The following is a 20,496-nucleotide window of genomic DNA, read 5'->3' as shown; positions in this document are numbered from 1 at the left end:
TTATTATTGGAAAGTATTAGATTGATAACATTTTGCTTAGAATACTACAAAATTATCAAACTATTGCTGAAAGCTTTCAGTTGTAATTTTTGTTTATTTCATTGTTTCAACAAAAGTGTATCTTTCCAATAAAATTTTGTTCCTGAAGCATTACAACAGTATTTTATCTTTCATGCTGATTTTGTTTCTTATTCAGACCTTTGGGTATGTCCCAAAACACAGAACAGTGAGTTAAATATTTTTAATTATGTGGATACACAAGTTGAACAAACCAAGTTAATTGACAGCTATTAGCCATTAAAATAGAGAGGAGCCTTTCAGAATATAAACAACTTGCACTCAGCTGATAGGGCAAAAGGTCTTGGTATTGCACTGGCACAGAATTAAACATGTGGCAAGAAAAAAGTGGAAGCTCTTCAGCTAACAAAAATTCCAGAGTTGAGGTAATTACTATTGTCTACCAAACCAAGAGGCTAGTGTGTGATTCAGAACTACACTCCACTTATCAGTGAACAGGAATGAGGCAAGGATGGTGGAACTAGACAAATCTAAAGTCTTTGATATTGCCATATGGTTGCAGGAATGGAGGTGGCCAGTTTGTGAATTGTATGGTGTATTGATTCCCGCTCAGGGCTAGCTTAATCAGAGCAATTGAATATGGACAGTTTCTACTAATGATCTGCTAAACCTGAGACCGTTCTCAGATAAATTGCTTATTATGTAAAATAGCAGACCTGCAGAAGACCAGTCTGTGATATGTGATATTTTCCATTTGGATATGGCCATACATGGCCTCCTCTACTGCCATGATGAGGCTAAACTTCGGTTGGAGGAACAACATTTCATATACCATCTGGGTAGTCTCCAGCCCCTTGGTATGAACATCGAATTCTCAAACTTCTGGTAATTCCCTTGCTCCCCCTTCCCTCATCCCACCTTCACTCTGTCTCCTCTTCTAGCTGCCAATCACCTCTCGTGACTCTACCTTCTAATACTACCCATAGTGCTTTCCCCTTAGATTCCTTCTTCACCTCTCCTGCCCATCCCCTCCCTGCTTCCCCTCCCCCACCCCTTGATCTTTCTTGATTGGTTTTCCACCCTCCCCCCCCACCTTCTTCATAGGGCCCCTGCCCCCTCCTCCTTTAGTCCTGACAAAGGGTCTCGACCCAAAACGTTGACTGCTTCTTTCAACAGATACTGCCCGACCTGTTGAGTTCATCCAGCTTTCTTGTACGTCTTGATTTGACCACAGCATCTGCAGTGTACTTTGTGTTTACTGTGATATGGTCATAAGGCCAGGGTTTGGTTGGACTTGGACAGAACAAAAGTTACCTTGGGCACAAGGATAGAGGAAAGATCCGTAAAGCCTTGAGCCACTTCCAATGAGAAGCTGACATGGATCAGTCAAGTAACCTTATGAAATAGATTGATTTAATAAGGAAAAGAATGGGAAAGGAGGATTTTGCAGACCAGCTATTGCAGAAGTAGAAGACCCCATGTCAGAAATGTGGAGATTATATCAGCATCAAATACACCTGGCCAGTGTAGACTCCCTTTCTTAGGTACAGTTGGCCCTCCTTATCCACGGATTCAACCGACTGCGGATTGGGAAAACCCAGAAGTTCGCTCTCCAGCACTCATTATTTGAGCATGTAGAGACTTTTTTCCTTGTCATTATTCCCTAAACAATACAGTATAACAATTATTTACATAGTATTAGGTACTAAGTAATCTAGAAATGACTTAAAATTTCAGGCAGTCCCCAGCTTATGAACGAGTTCCGTTCCTGAGTCCGTCTTAAGTTGGATTTGAAGTCAAAACAGGTACATCCGGTATTATTTAGCATCAGTCAAACGTTTGTCTTAGTATATAGTATACATTTTATTTTCTGTGCATAAAACACTTAAGAAACATACGTATTTCAATAACTAAACCACTGTTGCTTAGTAATAATTGTAGCTTTCATCAGGGCAGGGCCTTTCACATGCTCCATTAAAATTGTAGCCTAACGCTTTTCCAATGACCAATGGCGTTTCACCTCTTTCCGATCGCTTTATTACTTCCACTTTATTTTCAATCGTGATCGTGATTATTTTCATGAACAGAAACACTGCGGATTCAGAGCTGCTCCTGCTCCTAACGTCCACCCCACTGCTCAGGCTAAATAAGGGACTTGAGCATCCGCATTTTTTGGTATCCGCGGGGGGGTCCCGGAACCAATCCTCCGCAGATAAGGAGGGGTGACTGTATTACCTTTTCTCTGAATGTTCGTGGAGGGTCAGGGAAACCTAGTGGCTCTGCACACAGGTACTTAATTGTGTCATTCCATATGCTTATGAATTGAGCCGATTCGGTAAAATTCAGGTTCTCTCCGTGCCTGATTATTGTTGAATGTTAATCCTTGTGATAATCCCAGTTAAATAACAATGCATCAAAGCTACAACATGACTTAATTCACAACTATGCACAGCTTGTTTTTTCTAGAGAGGAAGAACAAGCTATACATGGCCTCAGTCAGAGTACTTGCAGCACAAACAGTTCCTCTGGCCCATCTAGTCCGAATTGTCATTCTGCATAGCCCCATCAACCTGCACCATAGCCTTCCGTACCCCTCCCCTCCATGTATTTATCAAAACATCTCTTAAATGTCAAAATCAAACCCACAATACTACTTCCTCTAACAACTCTTTCCACCCTCTTACCACCCTGAGTGGTTTCCTCAAATGTTTCCTCTTAAAACATTTCACCCTAAGTCAGTGATCTCTAATTCTAGTCTCACCTGACCTCAGGGTAAATACAGGGAGGCTTTTTCCTCTTCTGCTTCTATTTACCCTATCTATACCTCTCAATCTCTTGCACTCTCAAGAATACCGTCCTAACCTATCTGACCGTTCCCTATAACTCAGGTCCTCAAGTCCTGGCACCATCCTTGTAAATTTTCTCTGTTCTCTTTCAATCTTACATCTTTCCTGTAGATAGGTGACTAGAACTGCATACAAAACTCCAAATCAGGCCTCACCAATTTCTTATTCAACTTCAACAAAATATCACAACTCCTGTAAACAATACTTTGATTTATGAAGGCCAGTGTGTCCAAAATTCACTTTACAGCCCTATCTAATTGTGATGCCACTTTCAGGGAATTATGGATCTGTGTTCCTAGATCCCTCTGTTCCACACTCAAAGCCCTACTGTACAAGTTCTACCCTGGTTAGTCCTTCCAAAGTGTAAAACTTCCTCAATTGTCTGCATTAAATTCCCTTGCCACACCCCACTGCAAGCTTTGACAGCCTTCCTTGCTCTCAATCTTGGTGTCAGCCATTAATTTGCTGATCCAGTTTACCACATCAGCTAGATTGTTGAATTAGATGACAACTATCAGACCATACTTCACGTATCAGACAGCCTATCACACACATATACTATAACACTAAGCAGGATGCAACAACTGGAAAATGTGCCAATACAAAACTGTTAGAAATAATAAATGCTGTGCACTTTTAATGCACATTTTTTGTTCTGGTATTAAAATCAAAAGACCATAGCTTTTTAAAAGTTGTTAGTGTAAAATTATGTCTTAGTAGACACTGAATGCTCTTCAAACCAAGATTACTGCAGACTCCAGATATTTGGTTCATTTTATCATTTAATGTTTTACCTTGATTAAGAAACATAAATAATTCAACAAATCCATTTTATAAACATTTAAACACCAAGTTCATGGTTGACATTTTCATAGAAGAATTTACAAGAAAATACTAGCAGTCAAATTCTTTACAATAACTGATAGTAATTTTAAGTGTTGAGTACATTTATAATGATAGTTAATCAGTGGGGTTTACTGTCCATGATTACATTGCCTTCCTTATCTTTTATTCTTACTCTTCCAGAGCTGTACTTTGTTTCTTGCTGTCCATTTAGATGTACTGTTTTAACAGTTCCATCAGGATACTCACGTCTTTTGTAGCTTGGTGTGTGTATTTCCCTTTGTCCATTATTAAATTCAATTATCTTGGTACCATCACTGCATAAGAGGGAAAATCTTTTAAAATAACATTTATTTATATGCTTAACTTTCAAACAGACACTCACCATAGCATGCACGAAAATATGGCAAACAATTTCCAAATGACCAAAATTTGGCTTGGAATTGATAAGCACTAGGATAGAGGAAAATTATGTTTTTTGAGCTATTACAGCTCACTCGAAAGACAGCACTTTGATCATTGGAATACTATGAAACACTAAGCAGAAGAGCAAGTACGGAAGTTGTTGACTTTCTGATCCACACTAAGATCAATCTAATCCTTCAGTTCCACCCTCCATTTTTTTCCATCCATGTGCCTATCCAAGTCTCTTAAATGTCCCACCATCACCCCTTGCAGCACATTCCACACACCTACCACTATATTAAAAAATATCTACAGGGACTTCCGGTAAGATGGCGATTGCTTAGCTGCTTTGAACTTTTGCTCCATTATTTTCCCTATCTTTGCACTATATGTCTACATTCTTAAACCTTAGTTAGGAATTTTATTAGGTCTCTTTTGGTTGCCTGCGAACACATCTATCTTATAATGTCTATCAGAAGCTCTAAATCCAGGAAAAAGGAAGTTACGGCTCCGCCAACTGAGATTATCGCTGCTCTGGAACAACACCAAGAAGATATTTTAATGGAATTTAGAACTTCTTTCAACCAGCTGGATGCCAAATTGGATGGGATCAGCGCTAGAGTGGATGAACATGCCGTACATTTATCTCGCATCGGCTCGACCTCTGATGATTTAAAACGCCGCGTCGAATACCTCGAGACTCTCTGTTCCAGCCCAGAGGAGAAATATAGTAAACTTTTTTCCAAAATGGTGGATCTTGAAAACCGGAGCAGACGTTGCAATTTACGAATTCTTGGTTTGCCAGAGGCTACCAAACAGGGTTCCCTTGTAAAGTTTTTTTCTGATTTTCTTTGTGAGATTTTTGGGAAAGAATTTTTTCCGACTCCACCTGAGCTTGAAAGGGGACGCAGGGTCTACGTTCCCCCTGCAACTTTGGGCTCACGCCCACGAACCAGTAATTTTGTGCTTTCATCAATACCAGGTGAAAAACCGTTTGATTATGGAGGCGCGCCGCAGAGGTACTTTTGCTTTTCGAAATTCAATCATTCGTTTTGTGGATGATTATGCCCCCCAGGTTTTGAAGATGGGTGCTGAGTTTAAAGGTGTGATGAAAGTGCTTTTCGATCATGGACTTAGACCCTCACTTCGCAATCCTGCCGACCTCCGAATTACACTTGCTAATGGAGAATATAAGTGGTTTAAGTCAGTGAAGGAGGCTGAGACATTTGTTGGAAGTCTTCCGGCTATCCAGTCTTCTTCGGAACCCGGTCGGACCTTCTAAAATGGTGGATAAGTACCTCTCGCAGTAAGAGTATTTTTTTCCGGACTCAGACTTTACTTGAATAACTCAGACACTATATTGAAACTCTAAGGGCTGTAGACAATCTCTCTCTGGACTTGGTGCATTTTTTCTATATAGATATTCTGTGCTTAATGCTTCCCTGCGGACGTTTAGATTGTACTTATGTATTCTATTTTATTCTTGTATAACTTTATCTATAGAGTTCTACAATTGACTCTAACTTGCTTTGGAGGTTTGGTGTTTTTTTATTGAAGGCCTCCCTGTTGGTTGATTTACAGTTTAAGTTTTGCTGCCCTTTTTTTTCTGTAAATGGTTGATAAGTACTCTCCTCGAACCTAGAATTTCCCCCTTTTCTCCCCTCTCTCCTTTTAATCTTCTATAATTTTTAGCGGGTAGGTTAGTTTTGGTTTTCCTTTGATTCTCTTTGTATTAAGTTTTATACTTCTGCAGAAGTTGTTCCTATCTGTAATTATGTTTTCCAGTGCATAAACTAGCTACCATTTGCTATATTATTTATACGGAACTGTTGTTAATGACACAGATCTGGAAGTCATATTTGGGTTAATTTTTTTGGTAGAGCTAGCTGCTTTTTTTGGTAGCTGACTAGTTGTGGGTTGCGAGGGTGGGGTGGGTTTTCCAGTTTTAACATCACTCACTGTTTCTATTGCTTTTCTTTGTTACTCAGGACATGTTTATGTTTTGATTCTACGAATCTATGTTTACATTTCTGCTCCCAGACTGATATTGTATTGCTTGACTTTTTGTATGCCTGCTGCCTTTTATGCATTAACAATTGATAATGGCTAGTACACTTAAATTTGTGAGCTGGGATGTAAAGGGATTGAATCATCCTGTTAAAAGAAGGAAGGTATTCTCACATATTAAACAACTCAAAGCTGACATTGCTTTCCTTCAAGAAACTCATATTCGTTGTTCTGATAACTCCCGGCTTTTGTCAAAGTGGGCGGGTCAGCATTTTCATTCATCCTTTGCCACTAAAGCTAGTGGGGGGGGGGGGGGGGGGTCTCCATCCTTATTAACTCAAATATTCCTTTTGAACTCCATAATAAGATATCTGATACAAATGGCTGTTTTATTATTGTTTCTGGTAAACTATATAATACTAAAGTTGTACTAGCAAACCTGTATGCCCCCAATTTTGATTATGTTAATTTTTTTGAACGTTTTTTTTCCTCACTACCAGACTTAAACTCATACTCTCTTATACTGGGTGGTGTCTTAAATTGTTGGTTAGATCCTGATTTGGATCAATCGTCCTCTGTAACTAGACCGCCTACTAAATCTGCCTTAGCTATCCAATCGTTTCTCTCTAATTATGGTATCTCTGATATATGGCATTTTCTTCATCCTACTGAGAGGGATTATTCTTTTTTTTCACATGTTCAACATACCTTTACTAGAATTGACTACTTCTTACTCGGTAATCAACTCATTCCATTTGTCTATTCTTGTGATTATCAGAGTATACTGATTTCTGACCATGCCCCAATTACTTTGTCTTTAAACTTTCCTGGTCTCCCTCAGAGGAATAAACTCTGGTGGTTTGATTCAACTTTATTATCGGATGATGATTTTCTAATATTTATTAAGAATCAGTTAACCTTTTATTTTAACATGAATACATCACCTGAAGTGTCATCCCAGATTGTCTGGGATGCCATAAAAGCATTTCTGAGGGGTCAAATAATCTCCTATACAGCAAATCTTAATAGAAAGTCCTGTGCAGATCGATTAGACCTCATTAACCAGATTAAACAATTTCATCAAACTAAGAATCCTGAACTATACAAGAAGCGTGTAGAACTTCAAGCTAAATTCAATCTTTTGTCTACTCAACCTGTCGAACGCCAACTTCTCGAAAGTAAGCGTCACTTTTACATTCATGGTGACAAATCTGGTAAATTTCTAGCCAATCAGCTGTGGCATTCCAAAGCCAAACAACATATTACAAAGATCCGGAAGGAGAACGGAGACTTTACATCAGACCATTTAGGAATTAATGACACATTCAAAAATTTCTATTCTCGACTTTATTCCTCTGAATCTTTGAATGACAATATCTCTGTTGATCAATTTTTAAATAATCTGAATATTCCTTCGCTTTCATCTGATTTTAAAGCCAAACTTAATGCGCATCATCAGAAGAAATATCTTCTGCAATTTCTGCATTGTCCTCAGGGAAATCTCCTGGACCTGATGGGTTCCCCGTAGAATTTTATAAATCATTCTCCTCACTTCTTTCTCCTCAGTTATTCTCAGTATTATCTGACTCGTTTAATTGTGGCAAATTGCTACCCTCTTTTAATGAGGCATCTATTATTCTTTTATTAAAAAAGGGTAAAGACCCAACAGTGTTCCTCGTATAGGCCGATCTCTCTACTTAATGTTGATGTTAAAATCTTGGCTAAAGTTTTGGCTTATAGATTAGAAACTGTTATTCCCTCTTATCTCTGATGACCAAACTGGTTTTATTAAAAACCGTCTCCCTTTTTTTAAACATTCGGCATCTATTCAATATTTTATATTCACCTCCAACTGGGATTCCTGAATGTGTTATTTCCCTCGATGCGCAGAAAGCATTTGATCGTATAGAGTGTAACTACCTTTTTGCAGTTTTAGAAAAATTTGACCAGTCAAAGTTTTATCTCTTGGATCAAATTGCTGTATTTGTGTCCTACTGCCTCTGTTTTAACTAATTTTCAGAAATCCCAGTTATTTAACCTCAAACGTGGCACCCATCAGGGATGCCCTTTAAGTCCCTTTCTCTTTGATTTGGCTATAGAACCTTTGGCGATAGCATTTCGAAACTGTCCTGAATTGACCGGGATTTGGAGAGGGGGTGTTGAGCATAAAGTTTCTCTTTATGCTGATGACTTATTACTTTTTCTTTCAAATCCATCTACATCCTTACCTCCAATGTTTTCACTTCTTGACCAGTTTAACCAGTTCTCTAGCTATAAACTTAATTTACATAAGAGCGAACTTTTCCCAATTAATAAAGAAGCACAAGAATTAACATTTCGTGATCTCCCTTTTAAAGTAGTCCATAATCAATTTACCTATCTTTGGATTACAGTCACAAGGAAGTTTAAAGATCTCTTTCGTGAAAATTTTGCCAATCTTGCATATACTGTCTGGTACAATGGTCACCTCTATCTATGCCTTTGGTAGGTCGTATTAATGTTGTTAAAATGTATGTTCTCCCTAAACTTTTATACTTATTTCAATCAATCCCAATTTTTATTCCTAAATCTTTTTTTGATTCCTTAGACTCTTATTATTTTGTCATATCTGTGGAAGAATAAGTGCTCTAGAATTAATAAAGTCTATCTCCAAAAACCTAAAAAAGAGGGTGGCATGGCTTTACCTAACTTTTGTTTATATTACTGGGCAGCCAATATACTTTGTGCTACCTTTTGGTCCTTTTTCCATGGCCAACCCGAGTGCCCTAATTGGGTGGCAATGGAGTTGAGCTCCACTAAAGAACTATCTCTGCACTTCTTGGCTATGTACTCCCTCGTAGTTTGTCCAGATTAATAGTTAATCCTCTTGTTAGACACACTTTGCGTATTTGGGCTCAGTTTAGGAAATTTTATGGTTTCCATGGTTTTTCCGTTTCCAGCCCTGTCGTACATAATCACCTTTTTCTACCCACTACGTATGACTCAGCATTCCATGATTGGTATAGGAAGGGCATTAGACATTTTGAAGATCTTTTTATTGATAATCGCTTTGCTTCTTTCCAACAGCTCTCTGCTAAGTTCAATCTGCCCAATGCTCATTTTTTTAGATATCTCCAAATTAGACACTTTATTGTTCCTTTAATTCCTAACTTCCCTGAAATCCCTGAAATGCCTGAGAAAAATGTTATGGACTTTTTTCTTTCCATTAATCCACTAGGTAAAGGTTTAATATCAAGTATTCAAGATAAATTAGCAGCCTTATGACGTGCCCCTGTGGATAAAATTAAAATGGCATGGGAGCAGGATTTAAATACCTCCTTATCTGATGAGACTTGGGACTCGATTCTCAAATCGGTTAATACAACCTCTCTTTGTGCTCGCCATTGCCTCTTACAATTTAAGATTGTTCATAGAGCCCATATGTCTAAATCTAAATTATCTCGATTTTACCCCAACATCAGTCTGCTTTGTGATAAATGCAAAAGGGGCGAGGCCTCTCTCATTCATATGCACTGGTTTGGTCCTAGCTTGGAAAATTTTTGGAAAGATGTCTTTATAACGTTATCGTATATTCTGAATCACCACCTAGAACCAAACCCTTTAATTGCTCTGTTCGGTTTCTGGGGTGAGGCAGATTTACGTCTGAGTTCGTCTAAGTGTCGAATTTTAACATTTGCCTCTCTCCTGGCTAGACGTTTAATCCTTCTTAGATGGAGTGATGTTGCCCCGCCCACGCATGCTCAATGGCTTAATGATATTATGGCCTGCTTGGACCTTGAAAAAATTCATTATCCAATTCTTAATTCGGACTTAAAGTTCCATAAGGTCTGGGGACCTTTTATTGAGTACTTTCATAACCTTCCTCCTAACTAAGGTTTTCTTTTCGGTCCCTTGCTTTCAGCTCTTTTTTCTTTTGGTAGTAGGCATTAATATCTTCTGTTGCTAAGTGTATTTACAGTTTTGGGGGTTTGATTGTCCTGATTTATATTCTCTATATTGTGTTGTGGGTGGTCTGGAGTTTCCTTTTTTTGTTTTGTGTTGTGGGGCTTGGGGAGGACACTAATTTTACTTGTCTTCAATTTGGGTGCTTTTTCAATTATCTTTCTTTGTATCAGATTGTTATTGTATGCTTATTTTTGCACTGTATCAATGTCCATTTTGATCTGGGAGGGGTTTATCTGTAGTTATGTAGAAAATGTATACAAAAACTAATTTTTAAAAAAAAATCTACCTCTGGAGGAAAGTATGAGGGTGTGGAAGAGAAAGATGTCAAACACCTTAAAATTATGTTCCTAGTATTAGCCATTTCCACTCTGGGAAAAAGTAGCTGCCTATCCACAATCAATGCCTCTTATCATCTTGTACACATCCATCAAGTCACATCTATCCCCCTTCACTCTAAAGAGAAAAGTCCTAGCTCGCTCAACCTTTCCTCACAACATACTTTCTAACATAGACAGCATCCTGTCAAATCTCCACTACATCCTTTCTAAAGGCTTCATATGATGAGTGGATGAGAACTCACAATACTTAAGAGTAGCCTAAACAAAGTTAAATAGAGCTACACAACCTTGCAGATCTTGAACTCAATCTCCCAACTAATGAAAGTGAACACACCATATGACTTATTAACAACCTTATCAGCTTGTGCACATTACACAAACTGTTGGAGGAATGTGGCAGGCCAAGCAGCATCTATGGAACTGAATAAACAGTTGACATTTTGGGACAAGACCCTTCTATAGGATTTGCACAGCAACTTAGAGAGATCTGGGCATGGACCCCCAAATCCCTGTATGCTAACCCCGTATTCTGCCTTCACACCTGACCTCCCCCCGAATCCCATGCCTTCTGAATGAGCCTACCATAATGAACCTTATGAAATGCCTTACTAAAATAAATACATAACATATCCATTGCTCTACCTGCAATTTGGTTTGTGACTTCCTCAAAAGAATCCAATCAGGCTCCTGAGGAACAGCCTGCCCCTCACAAAGCCATGCTGACTATTGCTAATCAGACTATGTTGGAAATTTGTTACAACAAAGTGAAGAGTGCATTCAGGGGAAAATAACAACAAATAGTTCAGAAAATCTGCTAATCCAGCACCACCAATATCCCAAATGTGCCAGATTAACAGTTCTATTATATTTTAGTCTTTGTGTCTTCAAGTACAGCTTGAAGCCAGATACTTCATTTATAGGTTGAGTGTACAACTGTTAATCAAAGTCAGAATAGAATTAGACATTCAGTAAATTGCCAAATTTGTAGAACTCATTGAAGATTTCTTATCCTTTGGGGGAAGGCGGGGGAGAGAATAAACTGCTTGTATTCACAAGGAATTATTAGCCTTCTGCTCAGCGGAAATCAGGTGATTTCACATTTTAAAATTCGTACCAGTTTACTTATCCATCCTGGGAGTTGCTGACATTCAGCTGAATATTAAAATTTTCAATACTGTTTAGAAAAGGTGGTGATATTTATCTGGGTTTACACCTGTTAACGTTGTTAGTGCATGCATCCTTGGTAATAACCTGTTAAATTGTGAAAGAACAATCAAAAGCTAGGAAGAAAGTTTTTTTAATGAAAGTTCATTACTGGTAATCCAGGAAGTGCTGTTAGATAGATTACAATGCAAAAAAAAAATCCTAAATTGATATTTAGATGAATAGTTGAAATTGATGCAGATTACTTAAGGTAGTTTACTTACAGCTGCATGCGTATTATTGTTCCATCAGGAAACACGTTCTCCTCATAACCATCTGCAAACAAGTATTTAATGGTCTGGTCTGGAAAAGTGATTTCTTTTCTGCCATCTGGATAATGTTTCTCTAAAATACACATGTCAATATCTATCAATAAAATGCTTTAGAATTTCAATTCATTGAAATAATTTGACTACAATAATTTTCAATATATATTTCACTGTTGATTTTCTAATCCCCAGGAACTCTGGTCTTTCACATTTCATTATAGTACTCAACCTGTACTATATCTATCTAAACAGTACTCAATATCTTGCTTTCAATTCTTCATTCGCCACCCATTTTTCAACGGACTGAAATTGCTATAAGTGGAAGCTAAAATTCCTCAACTAGACAAAATAGTGTACATGAAATACAAATTGTAAATCATACAAATATGTGTCAAATGGTTAGAGCACCAAAATAGTTGGGACAGGGGTACTAATTTCAGTAGTAACTGCAAAATTCAATTATTTCCCAAGATAAGCAGGGAGAATATAGTTTCTTCTGATGTTTGCTAAAGAAATAAGCACTGCAGAGTACATTACCCCTCAGGAAAAAAATGATATGATGTAGTAAAGAATGAATCATACTCTTTAATCTTTTTTCCCCAAATTATGTTTATATTGGTGCTTGTATTGACTTCAACAGGAGCATTGCAAGGTGCTTCCTGGACAACTCAACATTACAAACAATTTCAATACTATGAAAATAATTTTTAATTATAAAACAAAGTTGAAGGGCATGTTTTATCTAGTGGATGGCATATTAAATGTGAAAGTAAAAATATTTTGTTCTTGGAAATCTGTGGTCTTTACAGCTAAGCTTTTGTTTGAACATCCATGCCATCATTGACCACCTATTTCCAGCTTTGTACTGGTTTGCTTCAGACTCTGCTTCCATTAGAGCAGTGGTTCCCAACCTGCTGTCCACAGACTACTTGCTTAATGGTATTGGTCCATGGCATAAAAAACATTGGCACCCCTGCATTAAAGTACATCTTGCTTAAATTCTAAGCAGTCAGTGTCACTCACCTAGTTGATTATTTGGGAACTGCAAAACCTCAAGGCCATCAGGGTAAGTTGTGTGTGTTGTCTGGGCATCTGCATAATAGTATATCTGTTTTAAAAATATTTATTAATATTAATAGGTTATGGAAAAGCTGAAAAATATTCAGTTTCTCTCCCTTCTTGAAGAGTGGAGTAAAATTTGCAATTTTCCAGTCCTTCAGAACTATGCCAGAATCTATTGATTTTTGAAAATCATTACTAATGCCTCCACAATCTCTTCAACTACCTCTTCTAAAACCCTGTGATGTACTCTATTAAGTCCAAGTGGCTTCTCTACCTTGACACCTTTCAGTTTCCCCAAGCACCATCGCCCTAGTAATAACAATTGCACTCACTTCTGCCATTGACACTCTTAAACTTCTGACATGCTACAAGTAGTCTTCCACAGTGAAGAATGATGCAAAATACTTATTCAGTTCATCCATCAATTCCTTATCTCTTGTTACTATCTCTCCACTGTCATTTTCCAAGAGTAAACCATCTACTCTCACTTCTCTTTTACTCTATATATCTGAAAAATATTTTGGCATTACTTGTGACATTATTGGCTAGCTTACCTTTAATAATTCCTCCCCTGCCATAGTTCTTTCAGTTGTCTTCTGTTGGTTTTTGAAAAGTTTCCCAATCCTCTAACTTCCCATGAATTTTTGCTATTATATGCCCTTTCTTGGGCTTTTATGTTGGCTTTGACTTCCTTTGTCAGCCACGGTTGCATCATGCTGTATTTAGAATACTGTTTCTTTGTGAAGTATCTATCCCGTGCCTTCTGAATTGCTCTCAGAAACTCCAACCTTTGCCTCTCTTCCATCATCCCTGCTAGTGTCCCCTTCCAATCAACTTTGGCTGGCTCCTCTCTCATGCCTCTGTAATTCCCTTTATTCCACTATAATACTGATATACCTTTCTTTAGCTTCTCCCTCAAATTGTAGGGCAAATTCTATCGTATTATGACCACTGTTTCCTCAGGGTTAAAATTTATAAATCTTGCAGTTGAGACATTGTACCATAGTCAATTTAATCAACATTAGAAAAAAATTAAGAAACTTAAGGGCAACACCAAATTGTAAATCTTGGAAAAAGGAACAGTTGGAACAATTTGTTTAAAATTAATGTCTTGTTTTTGAATATATTCATCCTTTATAAACAGATAAAGATTTGGTCTTATTAGAATGTAAACACCAGGACCTTTAAATATTATATTTAAAATCAATGTCTACATTTGTACCCGATGTTTATTTATGCTGTGGTATTTGGAATACCATCTTTTAAAAATATAGATCATATTGAATTGGACACTAATGCACAATGCTTCATGAGTAAGCTTGTGGATGACTCAAAATTACGAGATGGTATTCATAATGAAAATTACTGTAGATTGAGGGGATCTTGATCAGTTAAGGAAGTGAGCCAAGCAGTTGCAAATGGATTTCAATATAGACAAGACTGAACTGATGCCTTTTTGACTTAACACTATGAACAATGGTGGAAAAAGGCACTTAGCAGGCTGGCCTTCATCAGTCAATGTATACAGTATGGAATTTGAGACATTATGTTGCAGTTGTACAAGTGGTTGATGAGGCTGCACCTGGTGTACAGTGTACTGTTTTGATTTCCCTGTTATAGGAAAGTCCAGAAAATATTTGAGGATGTTGCCAGCATTAGAGGTCTCAATTTAAAGGGAGAGATTGGCTAGGGTAGGCTTTTGTTCCTTGGAACATAGGAGAATAAGGAATAAACTTACAGAAATGTTTAAAATTATGAGAGGCATCTATAATGGATGGTAACACCAAGACTCCCTTAAATCTATAGGGGTTATAGATTTAAGGAGTGAGGAGAAAGGGTTAAAAGGATCCTGAGGGCAACTCCCTCCCCAAACACACACAGTGATAAGTTTATAGAATGAGCTGCCAGAAATGGTTGAGGCAGGTACAATAGTATCTTTTGGATAGAAGCACTTGGATGGGGCTTAGAGGGATATGGGCAAAAAACTAGAAATTGGGACTAGCTAGATGGGCACAATAGTTGGCATAAACTTGTTGGGCCAAAAGGCCTGTACCCAGAACGTAATGCTCCTGAACTTTAACAACATGGGTAATTTAAAATTCACGTTGCAACAACTTTTTAAAATGCTACCAGCAGAAAACAATTGCTTACAAACTTTAAACTTTTTCCAAAATGTTCGATTTTATATAATTTCTGAAAATGATATTGCTTACTACAGTCTGGTCTGACATAATCTGCTTTATGTCTCCATTGAAGAAGGTTACTTTAATGGTCTTCCCATCAGCACTAACTTCTTTCCTTGTACCATTACAGAAAATGATTACATGATGTCCACTTCTCAGCACTTGCTCAACCTATAAAATTAATTCAAATAAAGCAATTTTAATAAGAATAGGAAATAACATGGGATTTGTAAAGAGCAATAGATTTTTTTAAATTCTTAAAATATTCTAGCTTTCTGAATCTCCAGGATAACTTGGGAGCTTCAACAATGCCACCATGATAAAAATGCAAGTTTCTTTGATTATACACAAGTCTGTCATCCTTCATTATATACATATTTATCAGTCAAATCAATATGATTAAAAAGGATTTAATTACTGGATCTTGCAGGATAGTAAGTTTAATGTTATGTGATGGACAATTAAACAGACAAAAAACATCAGTTCTAAATGTATTCCCTTCATCCACAATGGACTTGCTCAGCATTCAAATACTACTTTTAAAAATCAGCATGAAACAGTCATAACCACATTCAGTCAGAAGTGGGAAGTAGTTGATCCACCTTAAGTAAACGTAGAAATGGTTAGCATGCAGACGTTAGTAGTGCATGCTGTTTGTACACACAAGCCCACGTTGAAACTTTTAAAATTCATCTTAAATATGACTGATAGGGCTGGCATGCCCTTTTGCACTCTTTATTGAACCAGGATGGATATTCTGGTCTGATTTTAATGACAGAGTGCAGATTCCCCAGGTCTGATCACATCATGGGTGGGCAGTATTGAGCTGCCAAATTTGTTAAGAAATTAGTTGTGCTCAATCACACTGGACAGCCAACTGCACTACCCTCTATTGGGCAGTAATGTGGACACCAGTCATCATACTTAGGGATCTGATTTTGCCGTATCTAAACTTAATAACTAGGTCAACATCAGGTGATCCATTTAGCTCTTTGAAAGTGCAGCAGTAATGGTAAAACAGATAACTTGCTGAGCCATTTCAGGGGGCACTTAAGAGTATTCTACATAGGGTGGCTGATAAGAGTAACTGAGGATGTTGTGACACCTGAAGTTTTGTGATTACTGTTTCCAAATTTTTATTTATTCCCTTCCCCCCCCACCAATTCTAGATAATTAACTGCTGTGCTTCAGTTTGTCTCTGGTGAGCACCTTGCCAATGGTTGGGGCTGACATCAAAAGACTTCATGGGATCTACTGTCAATAGATTATCGCATATGTCTTCCACTATGCCACCACCTCTGGGTTTTGTTACAATTGCACATTCCCAAGAATAGCTGAACAGATACAAGTTTGACTGTTAGGCAATGTTCATCTGGCCTGCAGGACATCTCTCCCTATTTAAGCATCCTAGAAGTTCAGAGGGAAGTCATTGTATGATTAACTGTGGTGGATGTGGCCTCACCATAGTGACTAGGTTAGTTAGATCGAGGTCACCAGAAAACTGATCTAATACAGCTGCATTTGTTGCGTATTGAGATACACTGGAATTGTTTTTGATTGTCACATGTACTTAGGCACACTGAAAAGCTTGTCCTGCACACTATTCATACAGATTAATTCATTACACAATGCATTGAGGTAGTACAAGGTAAACAATAACAATGCAAAACAAACAACTATAGAGGAAGTATAGTGCATGTAGACAACAAGGTGTAAGATCATAACAGCATAGATTGCAAGCTCAACAGTCCCATTTTATAGTACTACACAACCATTCAATACTCTTATAATAACATGGTAGAAGTTGTCATTGATCCTGGTGGTACGAACTTTCAAGCTTCTATGCAATGGGAGAGATGACAAGAGAAAATGCTCTGGCTGGGTGGAATCTTTTGATTATGCTGGCTGCTTGACAGCTTTACAAAAATAAATCAATTCTAATACTGACCAATTACAATCTGGACTGCATTAAACTTTGAACCCAGAATTGAATGGATGGTCTTCTAAAATATTTCATTTATTCAATGCATGGCTTGTTAGAAAGGGAGAAAAATGATGATAATAGGAAGTACAAAAACTGATAAATGGAAAGAATGAAATCTCACCTTTCCATCTGGGTATTTAATCTCCTCTTGAATTTCATCCTTGGCCCCATTAAACTCGAGACACTTTAAAATTTCAGATAAACAATCAAATTATAATGTATTTACTCAAGCGAAGTCTACTTACAGATTCCTCAAAGTACAAATTAGCCAAGTCAACATATCTGCATGTTTAAAATGGTCACAAATCTACAAGATGTCCCAACAGTTTTGCACATGGAAAGACCAAATGTATTTTTTAAGTCAGTGACAAGGGGAAGGAAAGCAGACTAGGTTGTTTTTCGTAAACTTCTTTATTGAATATTAGCACAATTTTAAGAAAGTCTGTTATTTGTACACAATGAAGTAAAATTAATAACAACTTGCCATTACAAAGATAGCACAAGTGCAAGTCTGGGTACTGTTAAACATCCTACGCTGTGAGAAAGACTTGCAAGATTCCAATTCACTCTATTGCTTCCCACACAACTCATACTTTCCATTCATCATTGTTTACCCTTCTCAGCTTTCTACCAAGAAATTGCTCACAGAAGTTGTGGGGAAAGATTGCCAATCACAAACAAGAGAAAATCTGCAGATGCTGGAAACCCAAGCAACACACACACAAAATGCTAGAGGAACTCGGCAGGCCAGGCAACATCTACGGAAAAGAGCACAAACTCTTTTCTTCCGACCAGTCCTGCTAAAGGGTCTCAGCCCAAATCGTCGACTGCACTCTCTTCCATAGATGCTGCCTGGCCTGCTGAGTTCCTCCAGCATCTTATGTGTTGCATGGGAAAAGACTGAATAGGTTAGTACTTTTTTTTCCCCATTGGAGCACAGGAGAATGAAGGAAATTCTTAGAAGGATACAAAATTATGAGAGATTAGATAAAGTGAATGCTCACAGGCTTTTTCCCCTCAGGTTGGGTGAGAATCGAACTACATGTCATAGGTTTGGGGTGAAAGGTGAAATATTTTAAGAGGAATCTGAGGTGGAACCTCTTCATTCAGAGGGTGGTGCAAGTGTGAAACAGAGTGGTAGATGCAAGGTCAATTGTAACATTTAAGAGAAGTGTGGATAGGTACATGGATGAGAGCTAAGATGGTCTACGTGAAGGCAAATGGGACAAGGCAGAAGAACAGGCTTGCATGGACTAGATGGGCCAAAGGCTCAACAACTTTAAAACCACCCAAGATATTTCCAAAATTAAGTTATATATATATCTTCATTAACTAATATCTAGAATTCTAAAGTACTCTTTCCTTAAAATATTGAAACTGGATAGGAGATAGTAAAGATAAAATGTCCCAGTCTGAATGCAAAAATAGAGATGGAATACAAAGAACTAATTATACAAAACCTAGTACATCATGTGGGGTTCCGTGAACTGCTCAGGAACGTGGAAAAAGTCCGACGTAATATAAACTTTGAGGTAAATTATCATTCTGGTAAATCCAAGAGGTCAAACCCAAATCATAATCCTACATAGTTAGTAAGTCACAGCTGATTTTGTTTACATAATATTAAAATAGATCTCATAGAACGGGTTGAGAGGAACCATTACCACTGGTTGGCAAGTCTAGTAAAAAGGTATGGTTTAAACCAGCGTTAGGTAATTTACAAATCAAGATTCCAGTTTAAGATGGGTTAGGTGAAGCACAAAACAAAACAAACAAAATTTAAATTACTTTATTAATTCCACTTTTTCTTGTATACAATCATTGCAATCAATAGAAACATAGAAAACATACAGGACAATACAAGCCCTACAGCCAACAAAGCTGTGCCGAACATGTCCCCACCTTAGAACTACCTAGGCTTTACCCATAGCCCTCTATTTTTCTAAGCTCCATGTAGCCATCCAGGAGTCTCTTAAAAGACCCTATCATTTCCACCTCCTCCACTGCTGATGGCAGCCCATTCCACACACTCACCACTCTGCATAAAAAGCTTACCCCTGACATCTTCTCTGTACCTACTTCCAAGCTCTTTAAAACTGTGCCCTCTTGTGTTAGCCATTTCGGCCCTGGGGAAAAGCCTCTGACTATCCACACGATCAATTCCTTTCATTATCTTGTACACCTCTATCAAGTCACCTCTCATCCTCTGTCGCTCCAAGGAGAAAAGGCTGAGTTCACTCAACCTATTCTCTATTCCTAATCGTATTTTGCCTCTCCAAATGTTCATAAATCCTGCCCCTCAGGATCTTCTCCATCAACTTACCAACCACTGAAGTAAGGCTCACTGGCCTTTAATTTCCTGGACTATCTCTACTCCCTTTCTTGAATAAGGGAAAAACATCCGCAACCCTCCAATCCTCCGAAACTTCTCCCGTCCTCATTGATCCTCCCTCGCTTCCCACAGTACCCTGGGGTATATCCCATCTGGTCCCAGTGACTTATCCAACTTGATGCTTTCCAAAAGCTCAACACATCCTCTTTCTTAATATCTACATTCTCAAGTTTTTCAGGCCACTGCAAGTCATCCCTACAATCGCCCAGATCCTTTTCCCTAGTGAATACTGAAGTAAAGTATTCATTAAGCACCTCCAAAATTTCCTCCAGTTCCATACACATACTTCCATTGTCACACTTAATTGGTCCTATTCTCTCACATTTTATCCTCTTGCTCTTCACATACTTGTAGAATGCCTTGGGATTTTCCTTACTCCTTTCTGCCAAGATCTTCTCATGGCCCCTTCTGGCTCTCCTAAATTCATTCTTAAGCTCCTTCCTGATAGCCTTATAATCTTCTACATTCATATCATTACCTAGTTTTTTGAACCTTTCGTAAGCTCTTCTTTTCTTCTTGACTAGATGTACAACAGCCTTTGTGCACCATGGATCTTGTACCCTACCATCCTTTCCACGTCTCATTGGAACGTACCTACTCAAAACCCCACGCAAATATCCCTTGAACATATGCCAGATTTCTTCGGTACATCTGTTTCCAATTTATGCTTCCAAGTTCCTGCCTGATAGCCTCATAGTTCCCCTGACTCCAATTAAATGTTTCCCTAACTTGTCTGTTCTTGTCTCTCTCCAATACTATGGTAAGGGAGACAGAATTGTGATCACTATCTCCTGCAACTTCCGTTTCAGAGTTAACCTTTTGAACCACCTGCATGACCTGACATTTTGTGGTATGAACTGAAATCTTGAAGGTGCAGGACGATTGCAGTGTGGCGTGTATGAGCCAAATTGAGGCAGTGGTGCCCAGGCCTAAGAGCAGAGAATGAGTCATCGGCTATTGCTCAAGCAGACTTGAAGGCGATTCGAAGCGTCGGAATTGAC

The 20,496-nt window shown here is 38.1% G+C and overlaps 1 protein-coding gene across 2 annotated transcripts in view; it reads right to left on the bottom strand.

The window, feature by feature from the left end:
- Window positions 1–1,111: 1,111 nt before the first annotated feature.
- LOC132391284 (centromere protein J-like) overlaps window positions 1,112–20,496 on the bottom strand; it is a 53,703-nt gene continuing 34,318 nt past the window's right edge. For both annotated transcript variants that reach the window (XM_059964244.1, XM_059964243.1), the window contains exons 14-18: window positions 17,225–17,287; window positions 15,150–15,290; window positions 12,898–12,982; window positions 11,830–11,950; window positions 1,112–4,024 (exon numbers count right to left, since the gene is read on the bottom strand). In XM_059964244.1, coding sequence (XP_059820227.1) covers window positions 3,829–4,024; window positions 11,830–11,950; window positions 12,898–12,982; window positions 15,150–15,290; window positions 17,225–17,287 — 606 coding nt within the window. In that variant the 3' untranslated portion in view covers window positions 1,112–3,828. The remainder of the gene's footprint in view (window positions 4,025–11,829; window positions 11,951–12,897; window positions 12,983–15,149; window positions 15,291–17,224; window positions 17,288–20,496) is intronic.

Source organism: Hypanus sabinus, chromosome 3 (genome assembly GCF_030144855.1).
Source record: "Hypanus sabinus isolate sHypSab1 chromosome 3, sHypSab1.hap1, whole genome shotgun sequence".
Classification (NCBI taxonomy): Eukaryota; Metazoa; Chordata; class Chondrichthyes; order Myliobatiformes; family Dasyatidae; genus Hypanus; species Hypanus sabinus.
This window is presented reverse-complemented; position numbering and strand designations above follow the sequence as displayed.